At 33.6% G+C, this 16,478-nt stretch overlaps 2 protein-coding genes across 2 annotated transcripts in view; one reads left to right on the top strand and one right to left on the bottom strand.

Moving 5' to 3' along the window:
* The window catches only part of LOC120628352 (protein windpipe), a 61,206-nt gene extending 54,789 nt beyond the window's left edge, over nt 1-6,417 (top strand). The window contains exon 3 of the mRNA XM_039896679.1: nt 3,211-6,417. Within this exon, the coding sequence (XP_039752613.1) occupies nt 3,230-5,458 (2,229 nt within the window). The 5' untranslated portion in view covers nt 3,211-3,229 and the 3' untranslated portion in view covers nt 5,459-6,417. The remainder of the gene's footprint in view (nt 1-3,210) is intronic.
* Nucleotides 6,418-7,371: 954 nt separating this feature from the next.
* On the bottom strand, nt 7,372-15,828 carry LOC120634223. The gene is made up of 5 exons (XM_039904697.1): nt 15,636-15,828; nt 13,575-13,753; nt 11,833-13,140; nt 9,828-10,016; nt 7,372-9,478 (listed from the first exon to the last, which is right to left on the bottom strand). Exons 1-5 carry the CDS (start codon nt 15,637-15,639, stop codon nt 7,418-7,420), a joined length of 3,741 nt encoding a protein of 1,246 aa, XP_039760631.1. The 5' UTR covers nt 15,640-15,828; the 3' UTR covers nt 7,372-7,417.
* Nucleotides 15,829-16,478: the final 650 nt, after the last annotated feature.

The raw sequence follows: 16,478 nt of genomic DNA, 5'->3' as shown, positions 1-16,478 counted from the left end.
AAAAGAGGTTATTTGAAATTATAATAATTTCTCTAAACATAGTATTAAGTAATACTTGTCATTGCTGGTGTCCTGGTACCTCGTTTCCAACTAGCCGTTTGACTTATGCCCAATAGTGGAGTCCATTGGTTGATATGATGATGACTAAATCGAAAATAACCTTAAAAGTGGGCAGGGCAAAAGGGCAGTCTCCTTTCAGAATGAGAAGGGTTCAGGCCGTTTTCCACCATGCTGACCAGGTTCTGGTTGGTGAACTTCATTTACGTCATTGAGAACATAATGAAGAACTCTCAACCATGTAGTTTTACCACCATACTCTCCTTTACCGTTGTTGCAAGTGATATTTAGACGCTCATAACTCCGAAAAGCTAGATACATACCGGGGATAACCCTAACCTAACCTAAAAGGATACCTCATAAGTACTCGTAGAAATAGATTATATCTTAGCAGATAACTTCATGCATTCATGATAATAAATAAAACAAGCAGCGTACAATACCTACTACGTATTTCACAGTTACGCGAAGGTATGCTTAATTAATTTAAAACACGAATTCTCGTCAAATTACTTAATCCACAGTTTGTTGGCATTATGAAATCGTGTAGTAAATTTATCGTTAAAATACATCACCTGATGAAACAAAACAAGTCACGTGTTTCTTTCTTAAGTCACGGGTTGAAGACTTATAATCACTTTTTTTATTTTGTAATATGCTTGTGTTCTAACCGGGAAGTTTGCTGTGGTTCTTAGACCAGAAATGCGTTTCGAAATATAAGAGTTCACGTGTCGAATTTACTAGTCACAATAATAGAAAACAAAATGTATTAACACTTTATAGGCACCCATGATCCAATTGACCTAAATATATTATATATATAATAAAAAAAAAGAAAAATTTTTTAGAGGCTTGAATATATAATATATTTTTTTAATGAGAAACTTTTAATAAGATTTTGTTTAAATACGAAATCACTCCGTGAGGATAAGTAAGGTCGTTAAAGGGATAATAGCACTAAAGGGATTTGCATAGAGATTAGCTTATGGGCCAGAGATGTCCATAGATTATTCTTTATCCCGAAATAATGCATGGTGGTATAAAACTATCCAAGTGCAAATTTTGGATGGTACTCTTTATAGATGGTTCTAAAATGGATAAACAGATTTTTGATAAACTTTCAATCGTAGGTCTTAGAATAGCTTAGGAAATGTTTCGTTCATCCCGCGCGTTTAAACTTCTTATACAACTCATACTTATATTATGCCGACAGGCCGGCGCCGAAAACTTCAAAGTTTGTACGAACTGTACACCTACAGTGTAATTAGTACGTTGCAATTCGGAGGATTCAGATGATTAATTAGGAATTTTGATTCTCCGCTGTTACATTAATGTAAAACCTAATTTTAATCCTGTTATATTAATGTAAGCAATAAACTTAATAAAGTACAGATTTCTTTATTTTCACATAGTTACACAGTAGCGTGTGGGTGCCCTGCAAACTATTTGAACGGACGAACTTAAGTCTTATTTCGGTCTAGATTTGCATTGACACAGGTCCTCAATAAAATGATTGCACTGACCTACTATCAATAAATGTCCATCCCGACAAACCAGGTTCAGAGCACTTTGCCACTTTGGTTTTATACAATTTATAAGATCTCAAACTTGGCCTAGACAAACGACTTAGACGAGACGCCAATTTATTTTGCGATCGTGTACGATTTCGCGTGGAAACCGAATAGGGGTATGGCTTATAACTATATCCTTAACAGGTTAGCCCGTTACCATCTCAGATTGCATCATCACTTACCATACAGAAAAAAAAAAGCAACATCTGCTTTATCTGATAACTTTAACCAACATCTGTTTTTATTCCCCTACAAGTTGGCCCTTGACTTGAATCTCTCATGGTCTGAGGCCTGAGCTTTAAGGACCTTGATTACCAACCACTCAAAGATATCCTTACTGGAGTATCTTCAGGCTGTTGTGTGCACTTTGTACATAGGTACACAAATTCGTATTGGATAGATTTTGTTTGTATATAATGTATCAAGTGTCTATCCTCACACCATTATCCTCAGGAGACGCTGACTGTACAACGTAATTTTTTTTGCAATTTTTCTTCGTAAAGTATACATTTCACTGCATAGGACTCCAATAACATAGTGTGTCCTGTTGTGTTGCGCAATCCCCCACTTATGGTCAAGAACTCCGCGAAGACGGTGTGACGGCATTTGCACAAACGGTTAACAACCATCTTCCTGTCGCTAACATTGAACTACTTCTGGTGGCGAGCGCCGGCCAAGTGCACCGAGGATGTTATTATGTTGCTACAAATAGAAACTGATTTCAAATTGTGCTTCACCCACGTACAATGCGATTTCATGCCAGCTGTTACAAGCTATTTCGTATATGAGTGTTTTTTTTTCTACAGTTTTGAAGTATAATTAGTAAAAACTGATAGGTTTAGTATTTTTATAAGGATAATACTTTAAACTTCACAAGGAGGAGGAAAATTCAGTTGTTTACAGACCAAATTCAACATATTCATATTGACTTTGATTGTATCACATTATGTCTTAAGGTGAACCTTTCATAGTAATCACTTTTTTTTTTATCTGTTGTTATTGACTGACTGACTGACTGACTGGCTGGCTGGAAGACGACTAACTGACAGATGACTGGCTGACCGACCGAACGACAGAATTACCGACAGACCGACTGACAGACTGGGGATCGCGGATGAGGTTGTAATTTGGCAAACTGGCTATTGAACGTTGAGAGGCTCATTGAAAATTCATGCTATAAAGTAGAAAAATTAGAGCTTAAAGTTTGTATTAAATTTATGGTGACAAATCAAAATCAAAAATAACGCGAGCGGAGCCACCAAAATGAAGTATAACTTTACTATTGAAATTAAAATATAGTTAAGCTTATAATATAAATTTGTTATCAATGTTTGTTAATATAATATATTATTAAAATTGTTTTTACAGAATCTGTACCACGACAAATTTTGCGGTTGTAACTGAATATTGAATGTCACCCATATTTAATTTAATCAAGCCAATGACTATTGACATGATTATCCCACAGAAAATTCAATACCTATCGACCATAATTGAATTATCACTATAGTGTAGCACAATACAACTTAGTGATATGTTGAATGTAGCCCTTTTAATAATGTATTTTATTTCTTATTTTCAGGTGACCTGTAACGACCAAGATGGCGAGGCTTCCTGCGTATACCTATCTTCTTGCGGTATCAATACTTCTGGCGCCAACGTTGGCGGCCGTCTGTCCCGATAGCTGTGTTTGCAGCACTACACGTGACGGCCTTCATCGTGTCACCTGCAGTAACCTACTACAACTCTACAAATACACTCTTCGACAGAAGCATCATAATATTAATATTCTTGATCTATCACATAATAATATCACCAAAATTACCCACGAGTTGGATAAACTAACCGAAGTGGTAACACTAGATCTCTCTACTAATGGACTTACAGAATTAAATAAATTTTTGCACAATACGAAAAAATTAGTCCACCTGAATCTCGCACATAATCGATTTCAAAAGATTTCACTAAAATACCTTCCTGTGAGTGTTAGTTCTTTAGATCTAACCGGAAATCTATTAAAAGATGTGCCATCTGATTTAGGGAATTTACCCAGTTTGGAACACTTAGAGCTAGAAGGTAATCCACTTGACTGCTCGTGCGATAATATCGTTAGTAGAAATCGATTATTGGCAGCTAATGTGTATATTGATAGTGTGAAGTGTCGAACCCCATCCCGTTTAAAAGGTCGATCTTGGCTAGAATTGAAAACAAAGGATATCTGCAAAGTATCTAAACCAGACTTTATGGATATGATGATGGGGGACGAGCCGATTGATGCTGTGCGAATAGGCGAAGAAAGTACCGCCTTAAAATCAATGCCTTTAGTAGCCGATAGTGATTTAGATGATGGTAAAATAGTTCACGGAACGGATTTAGGAGAAGATGATGATAGTCTACAATTCATGAAAGTAGAACGCTTTTTATCACCTTCGCGAGATGAAATAGAGGGATCAGGTGAGGATGAAAAAGATAAAATACTTGAATACAGTACCGAAAAATCTGCTACAAATGGTAACGAAAACGATGATCTGATCGATGGTTCGGGTGAAGGATCTGGTTTCTCCAGTTCTATAAATCTTGATTTTAAAGATCATACAGATAGTAATCTGGAGACAACTACTTCTATTACCAACGAGTTAAATAAAGATTCTGTTCATAAAATATTATATTCTGAAGAATTGTTGTCTGCGCACAATGTTAACTCAGCTGATGATCCAATAGAAGGCTCTGGTGAAGGGTCTGGCTTCTTTCCTTTTGATTATGATGATCATACACAAAGTATCATAGAAACCACAACTACTATAGTTGAAGACTTAAGCCCCGATCCAGTCCATAAAATATTTAAAGATGAAGAGACTAACATAACCGAACTGGAGTATCCCTTACCGGAAACTCCTACCGTTTATAAAGGTGGGCCTGATTGGCATATAAAACCGGATCCCGAAGTTATAACAGTAGCCTCCGTTCCTTCAGAAGTTACTCGCGATACTACTGTTTCTGAACAAATACGTGTTACTCAGGCCTCTGAAGTCCTTGGTCAAGCTCCTCCCAGCGAAGAAAACGTAGTTACCCATAAAACTGGTACATATGTGTGTATTGCCTTGATTATCGTTCTACTAGTAGGGTTAATTGGATTTGCAATCACGAAAGGGCAAATGAGGAAACGAAGAGATCGAAGAATCCTCAGGCAACAAAAACGGGACGTGGAAAAGGCTTCGAAGGAGATGGTAGATATGAACAAATCGTTATTAGGCAAACCAGCTCCATTAGAAAATTCAGTAGAAAGAAAAGTTAACGGTAAATACGAACTTGTACCTACACACGAGTCACTTCAGAAAAAAGGAGAAAATGGAGATGTTGTTAATGGTATCAAACGAGAAGAAGAGAGAACCGATAGTCCGCATGATACAAATCAAAACAAAAGCAGTTCAATAGATAATAATTTAGCACATGAAAACCAAGTTCCACTACAAGAAACTTCGTTTGATTCAGAACCAGGGATTGCTAGTTCCAGAAAAGATACCAACTCTTTGTCTAGTGAAGATATTTTTGTCCCTATTAATGATGATGACAATCCGAGACTAAATAGTAACTTAGATTTAGACGTATCTCAACCGCTTATCAATGGAGATCCTATTGCTGATTCCTACTTATCACCAGCCCATGAATATGTACCTGTATATTCACCAGATATGGGTCGAGTACGGATTAAAATGACGGAAACACCTAAGCCAAAAACTCCAGTGCTAGTCACTAGAAGTAGGTCTAATGCTGGAGATATAATTATTATACCAACATTAGATGGAAACACGTCAAAGTCAACTACTTGAAATTATTTTTTATTAGGCAGAATAAGAACAATTTATATCCAAGGTGTCACTTATCAAGCACTTCACTATTGGCTAAATTCTGTGATTATCCAGTGCTGGAACTTGTGTGGGAAGTAGGATGCGTTCATATGGGGACTCTACGAGTTGTATGAAGATATTGACTGTATTAAGTACTGCCAAAGTGTGTTTGTAGTCGACAGTGCCTTTATTGTAACTGTTTAGTGGTTTAGATATATTTATGAGAGCATATTGCGCGGTAAATAGAAATATTTTTTATACATGTAAAATGTTGCCATGTTCATTATATATAGATGTAAAAATTGTTTTAATTATTATGAAGAACAACTTGTTAAAAATAGTTTGTTGGTAACACAATTTGTACAATCTAGTATTGTATTTTATTTCGGTTTTGGTACAATTCTTGAGTTGTCAATGGTTGTGTACTTACCTATTTTATCCCGAATATATACTATCGGCAACATTAAGCAACGAATGGTTTAGCTGGTTGTAGTCTATCATCCTAGAATTTCCTATTATGAAAGTACGAATAAATCTATATTCGTCCTTTCTGCGGTCTAAGCATAAGTTCCTTATGAGTAATTTTATTAAATTATTAGTTATATAAGATTGTGATACCATTTATTTTAAGTAACACATGCTATTAGGGTAATATGTATGAAGGAAAATAGGTTATTCTTGGTACATTATTTTCTTTGGATAATTATTTGAAATTATTTTACCTTTTTAGTAAGAGATGTTTAATTCCTGTATCACTCTGCTTATGATGACTTGTTTTAATTTTTTCATTTTTATTTATCGACATTTTAAAATTTATATTAGAACCAAACTTACAACAAAGTAATGAAGGATCAAAACAGAACAATAAAGTATTTCTATGTAAAGAGATTTATAACTGATGTAATTTTATTTTGAATGATATAAAGCGTTAATTGAAACTTTGTGCTGTTTTATTACCTTAATGTATGTTATGTCAACATAAAGTATTGTTAATTGTAACTTCGTATTGACATGTAACAACACCGGTTGTTTTAGTCCGTGCGAGTTGGACACGCTCTATAGTAGACCAAAGTCCGAAGGAATAATTTTCTCCCCTAAAAATAAAACCTAATCACACACTCTGTGGCCGCTTCCTTACTTAGTGTGGTTAACATAGCGTTAGATAAAAGAGGAATTTTCTTTAATAAGTGGTAAAACGACATAACATTTGAAAATTTACTATACTCAGAGATTCACAGTAGCAGGATAAAATAATGTTTTATCACTTCTTTGTAATTGGATTGGGAAGAATAAATATAAATAATTAATGTAACAGTATATTCATTACAAAAGTATTTTTATTCTTAATTTGTGTTTCTGTACAAGTTAACCAAAATTGGCTTTCAATATTTTAAAATTTTTAAATAATTTCAAACAAAATTATGATAGTAGAAGAGATATTGGTAGCTAATATCTGTAAATATCTATAACATTTAGGTTTACAACCCTGTTACCAATAAGAGAAAAGGTCTGTGGCTCTGTGCATCTGTGCCTAATATGATGAGGATGATATTTCCTATTTGTTTTGAATTCCAGTGCTTCTTAAAATTAGCAAAAGGTGGGATAAGGTTAGTAAGTAATACTAAAAGTATACGCCTATAAAGACTTCTCAAAAGTAAGTGAAATCAATTAAACATCTATCTACTAAATTGCATATTAGTAAATGTGTAATACTTCTGTACTCAGAAGCATCGACGGATGGACGGACAGATAGTCTTCAGGCTTTAATTTTTCTGATGAAATCAAATTAAGCATTAGAAGTTTTATATTTACAGCTCCTAAAATATTATTTGAACCTACGAGTATAAAATAATTTTACAATAAATTACTATGGATATTACCTTATATAATAAACTTAATCCATAAATAGTAAGCCATTAAACTTAAAATGCAATAAGACATTCAAAAATCACTCTCTCTTGGTTGATTTTCATCAGAAAACCGTCGAATTCTGGGACGAAGTGGTCTTTCCAACTCTGCTTCGACTTCTATTACACTATCATCTTCTGTATTGTATTCCGACATTCGTCTTCGTCTTGCCCCTGGACTTTGATCTAATTCTGCTATTTCATGGCTACCATACCTTCTGTTTCTCCTTCGTCGCCTTTTATTTTTATCATAAGTAGTTTCAGCTAATTCTATGTCATCTAATACAGGTACATCGCCATTTCTATCAGTTTCTTCTAATAAATCACCACTAGATTTAGTTTTCCTCCGGCCCCTTCTTCGTTTAGTTTTCCCTGTGCCGGTTTCATTAAGGGACTGACATGAGACATTTAGTTTAGGCATAGAAAGAGCTTCGTCATATGATGGTGGTGCTATAAGATCTCTTGGATCTGGTGTGTTACATAACGCTTCTTGCTCTGCCCTAATTCTTAGTTGTCTCAATCTGTCTCTAGCTTCTTCAACTTGTCGTTCTCTCTCAGTTTGCATTGCTGCTAAACGACGATTCATAGATCTTCTTATGGTGTTAATAAGTATAATACATAACGAAAGCCCAACTATCATAACAATTATGAACCATATCAAATTATCTGCATTCCCCACTCTTTCACCAGGGTTCCACACAAAATAGCATGCTTCTAGCCATGTTTGTCCTATGAAGGTTACAGGACTGTTGCATATAAGGTTGTAAGATTCATCCTTTTTATTTGGCTCCAATGTAATATATTCATAAAAGTCGAACATGTTATTATCGGTACAATCGCATCTCCACATGTTGTCACTTAGTTCAAGTCTATCTAAATATGGATTGGAATCAAAAAACGTTCTGCTCCAAATATTGGTAAATCTGTTTCCGATTACACTGAGCCCACTTAAACGAGGTAACATAAAAAAAGTGTAATTACTTACAGAACTTAATCTATTGTAATTCAAGTTCAAATATTTCAAGGTGTTAGAAGAGATGCTGTCCGGAATATGAGACAGCAGATTATGTGATAAATCTAAATCCACTAGTGAAGGAAATCCTTCAAGCGAATCTTTTCCAATAATACTAATTTCACAAGAACTCAAGTCAAGTACAGATAATGAGGTGGATTTTATGTGACCAACTCTGTTGAGATAGTTCCTAGCTAGTTTAATTTGAGTCAACGAGGGCATCTCTAAAAGACTGTCTTCGGGTATTTGCGCAATTTCATTCCAGGATAAATCTAAATATCTGATCATAGTTAGCCCCCGAAAAGTATCACTTTTAAAAGATCCAATATTGTTATTTGAAAGATCCAAATATTCTAATTTTGTGTTATTTATAAACTCATTGCTCCTCAAATATCGTATCATGTTATGATTAATAATAACTTTTCTAAGATTTGGGAATCCAAATAAATTTGGCTTAAAAATATTGCAGTAAGAGATATCCAAATATCGCAAGGAACTAGAGAACAAAAAATTAGCTGAAGAAGGTAACTGTAATCGGTAGTTATGTGAAATTTTTAAATACACTAAAGAAGGTAAGTAAGACAGTTCATTATGATTAATATAACTCAACTGACAATTGCTTATATAAAGGCTCCTCAAAGTTGGTGATATAAGATTTTGAATCCTCAATAAAGGATTATGGTTCATTTTTAAAACATTAATATTATTAAGACCGCTTAGTGGTGATCTTCCATGAATAGAATCTATTTCGCAGTTATCTAAAATCAGTGTTTCTAACGAAGGACTTATAAGCAGTTCTTGATTTGCCAAATTTGCCATTGAATTGAACTTATTTCCAGATAAGTCCAATATTTTAAGATTGGTGGCTGTTTTAAGTACCTCATTAGGATTTAAACTGAGCCATGACTCAAAACGGTTTTTTGATAAATTTAAAATTTCCAAAGAAGTGAGATTTTGTAATGCATTTTCCGACAATTCCTTCAACTGATTGTTACTTATGTCCAAAGAAATAAGGTTATTAAGCTTGAATATATTTTCCGGAAATGTGGAGATATCATTGCTTGATATATTCAACTTGGTGACCTGAAAATTAAATATTAAAAGTTTCAATTTAATTAAACATTTACAGTTTTATTGAAAGGGAAGTAAAAAACTTTATTACAATAACAATCTTCGCCCGTGGCTTTGCTCACGTTTAGCCCTTAGCCTTTCCCTTTACTTAGGGATATTATCTTATTAAGGGTAGCGTTTCTCCATTCAATTGTCAATATGGATATTTAATTTATTACAAAAATATTTATAATTACATAATAATTCGATAAAAATATAACGTTTGTGTGCAACTACAAAATTTATAAAATTATTTATTACTTACATTATACTTGCATGGTAATATCACATTTTTTAAATTAACAAAATTGATCAAAATTACCTTAGCATCAATGCCAGTAGGAAGATCAGTTAATCCTCTATTTGAACAGTCCACACTTGTTCTGTCTGTGTTGCAAGTGCAAAGAAAGCAGATTTCATTTGTACGCTCATAAAATTCCTGCATTCCCGCATTCGCTAGACAAATTAGCAGTAGCAGCTCCGAAGTCCTTAAAAGAATCATCACGTCTGTCTATCATTACTACCTGTAAATGTAATAAATTTCATCATTGACAACAATACAACACCAAACGCATCTGACGACGCAACGTATTGCGTCGTCAGATGCGTTTGGCGAGCCAACCATCACCTAACACACAACCTAACGAATAACAATATTTGAACACCTGCACTTAGTTTATTTTAATGTTCTTGTCACGAGTATTAATTAGTAGCCCAAAAAGGAGCTATTTTCTAAGTCCAATTTTGGACTTAGAAAATAAATATCAACATTTGCGAGCACCTTTATGTATATCTACTTGCAACAAATTTATCTTTGTTATCAGTACTGATAAAGGCAAGTTGTAGTTCATATAAATTTAGGTCGGTATGTATAAATACCTACTTTTACTGCTTTTAGAACTGCAAACGTAAGATTTCTCAGTTTATAACCCATTAAGATACGTACAGACACTTCTCCTGTAATAAACAAGATAGTAGTTAATGATAAAATAGGAATGACTAATATAATTTATAAGAGAGGCTGATATGATAGGTGTTTATCGACAAAATATTTTATATCTGTTACTAGATACCTAGTTGCCTACTGTTAGTTTTTGAAAATACTTTAATTAAATGGGACTAGTAGCTTTGCCCGGTTGTTACACTGGTGTACAAACTACGTTGGCCCATTCAAACATAGACATGGTTTTCTGGTTATAATATTATCAATACGAAGGTAACCTATAATTACTAGAACGCTAACTTAAGTGTGTAAGTAATAGGTACATAGAAATGGTTTAAAAATTATTGTTTGCAAGAAAATAAGCTAATATTTTCGATATAGGATCATGAATCTACTTAATTGAAATCAAATTGGTGGTATATTGTTATTTTTATAGGAATTTCATAAGGTACCACTTTGTTTCTTACCAATTAGTCACATAGTTTCAATTAACCATAGGGGAAATATATAGTGGTCAGTTGTAGTTAGAATGCGACTATCAACTCGCTCATTTCACTTCACAGATGATAAAAAAATTATTGGTTTTCACAACTTGTAAGTATTAAAACTGAATAGGAGTTTGGAACACTAGATTTCGATAACTTTTTTTTTAGCAATTAAAATTGTCTACGTCTGTCGTCATCTAGCAAAAAACTTTATATGAGCCGAATTAACGCATGACGTGCTATCATTGATAATGATAAGGATCAGGTAAAGGAGACTGTGGGTGTGGTAACAGCTTACAGGTATTGATCATTATATTACTATTATTATCAGAGTATCAGGAGACAACTTATGGAATATTTAAAAGAGATTATAATATATGGGTAGGATGGTTATATAAAGTTGTATTTGTAGAATCGGCATGTTATTCTATTATATCATAATATTTATTAAAAATATTTAGACACCTGCTATTTTTTAATGGCAATTATTTGATAATAAATAATAAGTATTCGATGAAACTCAAGGGTTTCTATGTTATTTAAATCTAAAACTGCAACGCCATCTAGCAGCAATGGTGATAACTACGAAGTAAAGCCAGTCGCCATGTTGGCAAGTTCTGCAAGTATGCATAGTGATTTTAATATGTCACACTAGATGTCGACAGGAGTTGCAAAGTAAAACTACTTTTGAACCAAACATTTTCTTTTTAATTATTTTTGCTTATTATGGAATAACTTAAAATAATAAGCGATCCTATCTAAACAAACTACGTATAAATTATTTTTACCAATCACACATGCTTTGCTCACTTTTAAAAATTAGGAAGTACATTTAATTATACAATAAAATATCATAAAACACTATAAAACAAAACACTGATTTGCAATCAATATCAAACTATATTAATGTCTACTACTCGTCTTACTGAACGTCTGTCATGGACTCTTGGTCTCGTTTCAGTCAAATCGCCGATCGATCTTGACCTTCTGTACCTTCTATTATTATTACTATTATTAATATTATTGTCTTCTTCATCAACGAAATCTGGCAGTGAGTGAAACGAGGCGTTCAAACGAGGCATTAAGAGAGCCTCGTCGTAACTTGGAGGTAGTTCTTCCCGTAATGGTACTCTTATTTCCACTGATTCAGCTCTGCGCTGTGTCGCATTTCCATTCAAAGCGGTTGTTTCGGGTGTTACTCGTGGAGGGGGTGGGTTTAAGGCCATGATCCCACGACATACGCACGAAGTGATAAGAGTTCCTATGACCATACCAAATAGTACAGCCATTAATGTGTACGACGATGTAGTGTTTTCATCGGCATGCCATGTACGTATATACGCTTGCTGCCAACTCAATTGTGTCACATTTGATGGAGAATAACAAATCAATGATCCTCTGTCATTAACTTTTGCTGGCTCTTTCGTTAAAAATTCATATGTAAGTAGCAAATTGACTCTGAAGCCTTCACAGCTCCATCGGTTACCCTTAACACGAACTTCTCTCAAAAATGGGTTTGAGGCAAAGTATGAGGATGACCATACCTCCCTAAACTCATTACCTCTCAAATCTAAAACCGCTAAATGCGGTAATGATGAAAAGGTCTGGTCGTTAATCATCGATATCTCATTATAACTAAAATCTAATTCTTGTAAGGAATTTGAAGCTAGATTATCAGGTATAGATTCTATTTCGTTCATTGACAAATTTATTTCGAGTAGTGAGTTCATTTCTGATAATGAGTCCTTATCTATGCTTGTAATTTGACAATTGCTCAAACGCAAAATTCTCAAAGAGGGTGACTGAAATTTTGGAACCTCTGAAAAATAATTTCTGGATAAACTTAGCACTTCCAAACTTGTTGCTCTTGCAAATATTCCAAGTGGTAGATTGTTTATACGATTTTCTGATAAGTCGAGATATGCCAGCCGTGACATTCTTACGAAAGCGTCTTCGTCAATACGATTAATCTTATTTTTGGATAGGTCCAGTTTCTGTATATTGAAGGTGTTTTCGATTCTTAGCCACGAATCGTAGTTGTTGTTAGATAAATTGAGTGTATTAATTCTCTGCCAGCCAACGATGTAGCTGGGTAATGCTCCTGTTATGCGATTTCCAGATAAATCTAAAGTCTCAACTTGATGAAAGTTTTTAAGTTGTTCTGGAAACGTGGCAAAATTGTTGTTAGCCAAGAGCAGGACTTGAGCCTGAAAAATAAATTGGTCATTTAAAAATTACACTTAAAATACTTACACATTTTATTAACTGCTTATCTTGTAATTTTCAACTTACTAAATTTATTATTATTTTATGTGATGTTTTCATTTGAATATAAAAAAATGATAATCTATACAAATAGATATTGTAAATGCGAAAGTTTGGATAGATCTTTTTGATCTCTTTTTCGTTACTTGATCAAGCCAGAGTGACTGAATAGATGTGGATATGGTCTGGAAAAGCACATCGACTTTTTATACCGCAAATGTACGGTACCCGTGCAATAGATTTGTTTTAGTGTTTCACAGAGCAATGGCTCGACATGTTTTCTTGCATAGTTGTAGTTCAGGGACCAGAGAATAATAGGAGTGCACATCCAAATTTCCAGGCTATAATATTACAATTAGTTGACAATATTTCATACATTATAATCCAGACCGCTAGGTAACTCGGTTAGTCCTCTTTCAGCACAGTCCAGATAGAGCAAAGCTTCATGAGTGTAAGTTCTACAAGGTTCTTCCTGCTCCTCTTCCATATCTGGCAGAGGGCTTAACAAAACCGTCGCTGGCAGCAGCCATAACCACAGCGACAGAATTATGAAACCTGAAACAGAAATATAAATCGTTTAACGATGCTCAGCTAAAGAAGAGGTGTAGAGTTTTTGTGACAGAGCACGTCGGGAGACCTACTACAGCCATGCTTATTTCTGTTTTACAGTTAAGGTTCCAATAATAATCAACATTTTAATGTCTGGAATTTTTTATTTTGATTATATAATAATGAAAAAATTTCATTCCGCATTTATTATCGTGGTTAAATCTATTTATATATTGATGTTTATGATTGTGTTATTGTTATACATTGATGTTACAACCTCTTTAATTACTAAGTTAAAATGATTAAAATTAATGCATAATATATTCGTCGCCGTCAATGGGTCAACAGGGCATTTATTGAGGTAAAATCGCGAGCATGTAATTTTAAGTGACACACTGCATTTTGTTTGCAGATCTCCAACACTTGCAATAGCCAATAATGTAGAGATACACGTACTTGCGATTTAAAATTCACGAGGTAGGTATGAAACCTGTGGTTTGACACGAATTTCACAAAGTGCTGTGCGTATTAAATTTGCGTAAATATTTACTGCAGTAGGTACGTGCGTCTACACTAAGATCTCCATTAAACTTATAAAAATCCGGGGACAATTTTAACGCGAGTGTCCCCAACAACTAGGATCTAGTGTTTCCTTTTGCAAAAACTCATAGCTAATCATTTATATATTGTCAAGCGAGCCACAACACCGAGATGACGACCACGACCAGTCATCATTTATATAAATTCTTGAAAAGTTACAATTTGATTTGTATCAGGACTAGTTAAGGCATTACTTTATATGTTATTGTCGATATACTTTAAATCTACAACTCAAATCATTGATTTTAACACTCAATTCCAATCAATGTACATGTTATTATATAATCCTTTCTTTTTATAACTCTTTACCTAGTTCAATGAAAATACGTGATTCAGGTGCGTTACAATTTGATAAGATTACAGCATAAGATTTATTGCATGGAACTTTTAATCCGAACTAAATTTAAACATTATACAATTACTTAATCCACATTCCAAACACGTGACAATTATAACAAATGAACAAAATTACTTACAGAAATAGCGATTCCATTATAAAACAAAATATTTACGAAAGTCATGCTTTTTATATTATTTATAATATAGATACTGTATCATACAATAAGAAATTATGCATTTATTTTCATTGGACTTAATCTTCCTAAGAATAAATCTAATCTTAATTATTATAAATTAACTATTGTAAACATTAAGTATGGAAAGAAGTAAAAGAAGGAATTTAAATGTATTATTTAATTACAGATGATTATGATCTTTTTTTAAGATTATTAATTATTAATAGTGTACACTTCATTGCCTTGCATAAGCTCTATACTTAATTTATGGAAAGAAATGATGACAAACGATATTTTTGAATAATAGTGGGAGTTCTTATTAGATTAATTTTCTAGTGACGAAAGGGTCAAGAGGATAGGAAAGTCTATGAAGGGTTAAAAACTGGGTATATAAGATTTCGATTTGTGTTTCAAATATGGCCTTACATTGATTTCTTCGAGGAAACCATCTTGACAAGTTGGCCTAGATGTTAATAATTATATAGAAATATACTATATGTTTAAGTAAAACATTGGATGACCATTGACCAGTGGTCATAGACCATAGACTAAAGAACAAATAAGTAAATGCTCTTAGTGATGAATAAGTATAAATACGGAATTTTATCGTTATTAAACGAAAATCTGCATCGATTTCGTATTTACTTTAAATACATACGATTGTTCTCTTTGTTTCTTTCAATTGTGACGTTACTTCTATTAAAACGATTTCCAAAATGATAAAATGGAAACAAATCTTTTGTTATCGGTAACAAAAATCTAATAATGCATACCCATTAGTACCGTTCCTTCTTCCTCATGTTATTTTATCGTGCACTTTTTCTTCACAATTTTGATCAAGTCCACTTCACCTTTGTGATAAATTTCACTTCGACTACATTCACGTGCATTTATTGTTATATTCTTATGTTTTATGATTCATGTCCAAATTGGTATGGCAAGACTACCTATCTACAAATGTCAACGGATGGGCACCACTAGCTGTGTCAGACAGTACAAAACATACAGGTTGCTCGCATTGCTCCTTTGATAAGATAAAATTGTATAAACGTTATGATTTTGTTCCAAACTTTTGGTACAATTATAGATATGTCTTACCTGCAGGTTTTAACTATACGCACTCTTCTTTTGAACTTCTACAACTACATCTATGTATTCGGTCCTAGTACAGATCAGTGATCAGTTTAAAAAAAAAAAATTGTTTAATATCTATATCTATTGTATCACTCTTAATTGCATTTGACGGCCGACTGGCGCAGTAGGCAGCTTCCCTGCTTTCTGAGTCCTAGGCCGTGGGTTTGACTCCCACAACTGGAAAAGGTTTGTGTGATGAACATGTTTGTTTTTCAGTGTCTGGGTGTTTATCTGTATATTATAAGTATTTATGTGTATTATATTCATAAAAATATTCAACAGCTATCTTACTACAATAACACAAGCTATATTTATTTATTTATTATTATCATTCTAAATTTAAATAAAAAGAGAGTACCTATGTTTGATTGCAAGAGGCACATACAATATTTACAAAAAAAAACAAATAGTTGCACAAACGACGGCCTTTAACGCTATTAGGCTACTTACTTTGAATATAAATGCAGTAGGTAGCTGGAGGC

The sequence above is a fragment of the Pararge aegeria genome, chromosome 2 (genome assembly GCF_905163445.1).
Source record: "Pararge aegeria chromosome 2, ilParAegt1.1, whole genome shotgun sequence".
Classification (NCBI taxonomy): Eukaryota; Metazoa; Arthropoda; class Insecta; order Lepidoptera; family Nymphalidae; genus Pararge; species Pararge aegeria.
The sequence above is the reverse complement of the archived record's forward strand: the minus strand, read 5'-3'. Positions and strand labels throughout refer to the sequence as shown.